The 4,649-nt window shown below is 42.5% G+C and overlaps 1 protein-coding gene across 13 annotated transcripts in view; it reads right to left on the minus strand.

Moving 5' to 3' along the window:
- Positions 1-4,649, minus strand: part of Rbfox2 (RNA binding fox-1 homolog 2) — a 241,572-nt gene that overhangs the window by 177,652 nt on the left and 59,271 nt on the right. The window contains exon 1 of one of the 13 annotated variants that reach the window (XM_013348778.2): positions 2,114-2,258. The exons of the other annotated variants lie outside the window; for them this stretch is intronic. Within the exon in view, the coding sequence (XP_013204232.1) occupies positions 2,114-2,155 (42 nt within the window). The 5' untranslated portion in view covers positions 2,156-2,258. Of the gene's footprint in view, positions 1-2,113; positions 2,259-4,649 lie in introns of those variants that run through there. 13 annotated transcript variants of the gene reach the window in all.

The following is a 4,649-nucleotide window of genomic DNA, read 5'->3' on the forward strand; positions in this document are numbered from 1 at the left end:
CCTGAGTAAATTGGGAGCATGGGGACCTTGGGGGAGGATTGAAGGGGAGGGGAGAGGCAGGGAGGGGAGCAGAGAAAAATGTAGAGCTCAATAAAAATCAATAAAAAAAATACATTTTTGTTTAGTGTGTGTGTACCCCATGTGTATGCATGTGTAATGCATGTGGATACATTGTGTGTAGGTGCAAGTTGGCTGGTGCATATGGAAGATTGAAGCTGATGGCAGTGGTCTTCCTCAATCTACAATTTTTGTGAGGCAGGGTCTCTTGCTGAACCCAGAGTTCACCAACTGTGGCCAGTGAAGCCAGCCTGCTTGCTGTGGGGATCCTGTCTCAGCCTCCTCCCACACGGGATCACATGGTGCTGAGCATCCAAATTCCAGCCCTCGCCTGCACAGCAACCACTTTACCGAGCCATCTCCCCAGTCCCTGTCAAGTCTTAATACTTTTCAAATAGCATTCTATTTAATTATTTGGGGGAGAGAGAGGCATGCCACACTATTTATATGGAGGTCAGAGGGCAGTTTGTAGAAGTCAGTTCTTTCCTTACACCATGTAGGTTACAGAGATCAAACTCAGGCCATCAGGCTTGAAGGCCTTACCCACTGAGCCATCTCATTGACTCCTTTTGTTTTATGATACAAGGTCTCTGAATGTAGCCCAAACTGGCTTTTTTTTTTTTTTTTTTGATTTTTCGAGACAGGGTTTCTCTGTAGCTTTTGGTTCCTGTCCTGGCACTAGCTCTTTCTAGACCAGGCTGGCCTCGAACTCACAGAGATCCGACTGTCTCTGCCTCCCGAGTGCTGGGATTAAAGGCGTGCGCCACCACCGCCCAGCCCAAACTGGCTTTGAACTCATAACTTTCCTGCCTCATCCTTCCCTGTGCTGCAATTCTAAGGGTGTGTATCCCATCACACCGGCTTAAGAAATTATTAAATGACCAGTTAGCAAGCACTGAGAACAAATTTGGAAATGTTTTACATATTGGCTTGCTTACTCCTCAAGCTGCATTTTTGAGGCTGATTCCTACATCACAGCTCATTTATATATAAGGAAAAACAACCCAGCAAGAGACAGCGAATTGCCCAAGGTCAGCTATAGAAGAGCAGAAGCACATCTGAACATACAAACCATGTGAGTCACCTCAGAGATGTCATCTAAGGAAAGCTAATGCTCTTATTCCGACATGCCGCCATCATTCAAAACATCACCGCTAAACTACAGCACACAACAGTTCTTGTTCAGAAAACAAAAATGCCTTCAGAACCAACATGTGCTTAAAATGGCTTTAACTGGGCTAAAAGCTCGTTTGAGGATGGATGGAACCAGGAAAAGCAAATTCTGACTAAGTTTTTAAGAGGAAAATCCAGAGTCAGAATTGGAAAATGTATTCCTCTCACTGGTCTCTAAAGCTGATTCAAACCAGTTCTTTCTTTTTTGCACAATGCTACTATCGCCAGAGCCAGGTGACTGTCTGAAGGACAGCACTCATTCGGACGCACAGATTCCGTTACATGCTTTCCTTTTAGAAATCATCCTTTTAGTCACATCTAAACAAATACATTTGTCCTTGACTGCCAATATAAACATGTCTGTGCTCAGAACTATCTTGAAGCTTATTAGTTTCCTCTCTGCTGAAAAGCAACTGCTTTAATATCAGAATTTAAGCGTTTTATTTATTTACACCCATCCATATAAAAATAAATGGTATAACTGGGCATTAATGAATCATTTAACTGCATGTAATACCATAAAAGAAATAGTGCAAAGGTAGCTAATTACATTTCTAAAATACGCACCCAAATACCCTTGCATACAAGGGATAAAGACATACACAAGTATTATAGGGATTTAGTTATAAAAAGATGATATATTTTTATATCTGGTGAGCTCCTTTGTGAAAGAAACGTGTCCTTTTTCAACAAAGAAAATATTCTGCAATTCAGAAATGATTTACAAAATTTTTTCTCAAACGAAGCATTAATGCAGATCAGCATAATTCCACGCAACCAACCTCTGCTTGAACTGGACTCCCCACACCTTACTGAGGGCACCGTTCCCCTCTACAAACTCCCACTCCACCCCCACCCCACACACACCCAACGCCCCACCAACCTCACAGGGGTTCCTGGGCTGGTCCATGGAATCTGATGACATCACTCTCTCTTCCTTCCTGGAATTCTAAACCCTGCTGCTCTCCCCTTGCATACAGCTACCATCTCCATGGCAACCTCACCTCCTCCTGCTTCCCTATTGGCTTCATGGAGCAGGATACACAAAAAGGTTTTCCGTTCTGCCCCCACTGCCCGCCCGCAAAAATGATGCTTTCAACAGGAACCTGAACTAAATTTAGCCACTTGCGATTCTGTGTCTTATGACTCAGAAAACATGGAAATATCCTCCTTCCTATAGTCTACCCGCCCCTAAACCACACCCCAAAGGGGTTGTTTCTCCTTCTGTCTGGCCCCCAACTCAAACAGCAGTATGTGCTGAGCCTTTAGATCTTCTGTCCCACGTACAGAGAACATTCCCCCACTCACCTCCTCCCATCAGGAGAGGAAAAAACAGAACAATAACAAAAACACAGTTGGGGCATTTCATGTAGGGAACATCAGTCTCTGCTGCCTTCTTCCACCCTAAGTCAAGGAGAGAAAAGCCATGCCTACAGGCAGAACAGTATCTGCCCTCTGACGGAACTTCCTCCATTACAGAAACATGAGTGGGGAGGGGAGAGTGAAAGCTGACATACTGCAAATTCTGTACCCATTGCTCATCTCACAGGCTGACCTACTATGGAAACTGGAGCAGGATCTCACACCCATCATCTACAAAGTAGCTCCACATAGGGATGCTCTCCAAACTGCTGACAAAAGGAACGGGAAGCAGTTTAGATCCCTGAGTCAAAGGGACTGACTGAGTTGACACAATAAATTCCTGAAGTTTTAATGAAACATCCGAAACTGCCACAGAAGATGAACTTATAGAAAATGACCTTTTCATAATCATAGACATGCTATAAAATATGTATATAGTATCTCAAATCCCTGGACAGTCCCTTCAAAGGTCTCCACTTCAGGAGCTGGTCTGTGCTTAGCGAGCATCTGGAACTGATCCTACTCTCCCCTTAATTCAAGCTCTAACTCTAAAATGGCCCCCACTCTCCCTAAATAACAGCTAAAATTGGAGCAGGGCTTTGCTCCTCAATCCAGCTGCCCATTTCCCATCTAGGAAGAGATTCTTTCTAGAACCTACTTGGCTGATCTAACTAAGAATGCCCTATGTGACTCTGTGATGTGGGATTCCTCTCTATATGCTGTGAATATCACTGGTTAATAAAGGAACCGCTTTGGGCCTATAGCAGAGCTACAGAGGAACAGAGCTAGACAGGAAAAACTAAACTGAATGCTGGGAGAAAGGAGGCAGAGAGAGGAGAAGCCATGTAGCCCTACCAGAGAAAAATGCCGGAACTTTAGCCAGTAAACCACAGCCACATGATGATACACAGATTAATAGAAAAGAGTTAAATTAAGGTATAAGAGTTAACCAATAAGAAGCTAGAGTTAATGGGCCAAGCAGTGGTTTAAATAATATAGTTTCTGTGTGACTATTTCGGGCTTAGCAGCCAGGAACCAACAAGCAGCTCCTCCTTCAACAACTCTGAAAGACTAAGCATAAGCTGTAACTAAGCTGGAAAAGCACCAAGCAGGTCAGAGCCTTCTATCAGAAAAGGGAGCAGATAAAATAAGGCACACCCAGGAAATTTGGGGGTTTGGTACTGGGCAGAAACTCAGTTCCAAGACACCCGTTTTCCAAGGGGGTGGCATCCAAGTAGCATAATTCTGCATGGCAAAAGATAGTATTCTTTTTTTTTAAAGTATATCATTTTTATTGACATTGTTAGTGAATTATCCTAACAACTACTTTCATTCATACTGTCGAGTTACGTGCTGTATAATGAATGAGCCAATCAATTCGATACTTCCCCCACTATATAGGAAACACATAAATTTTACATATTCACAGTATTAAAGCCAAATATCCAAAAAGGTTTGTTAAACGCTTTCTTTCAAATATAATGAGAAAAGCTGTCCCTCTCCATGTCAAAGAAGATTAAACAAAGGATGACTATAATTATAAAACTCTGCTTTCCAAAACTTCCCAGTGACCAAAATGTAAGTAAGATACATCAATAACTAAGGTTTACTTTGGAAATCTCAAGTTCCCGTTAGAAGACTGTAACAGACACTGGAGCCGTGCTGCTGTTTACTGATCATCAATGCGAACACCAGGATACCTGCAGTGTTTCCACTTATGAGAAGACCTGCAGGAACTCTTGCTTACACCAAACCAAGGTAGGAAGGAAACAGTACGGTGGTATAATAAGGCCCTAAAAAAGATAGTATTCTTAAACTAATATGCAAAGCCATCTAGAATAAGTTTCAAAAGTGCATGAGGGACACTAAAGACTCTTGTCCCAATAGTGGCGGCAGACATGATTAGCCTGCCTCTGAGATGGAGGTAGATGCTCTCCAAACTCACCCCTAACAAACCAGTCCTTGGATGAAATCACTCATACAGCACTGCTGTAAGTGACTCCATAGACTATCATAAGCACAATTTTTATATATTTTATATATATATATATATATAT

Source organism: Microtus ochrogaster, chromosome 15 (genome assembly GCF_000317375.1).
Source record: "Microtus ochrogaster isolate Prairie Vole_2 chromosome 15, MicOch1.0, whole genome shotgun sequence".
In the NCBI taxonomy this organism is placed as follows: Eukaryota; Metazoa; Chordata; class Mammalia; order Rodentia; family Cricetidae; genus Microtus; species Microtus ochrogaster.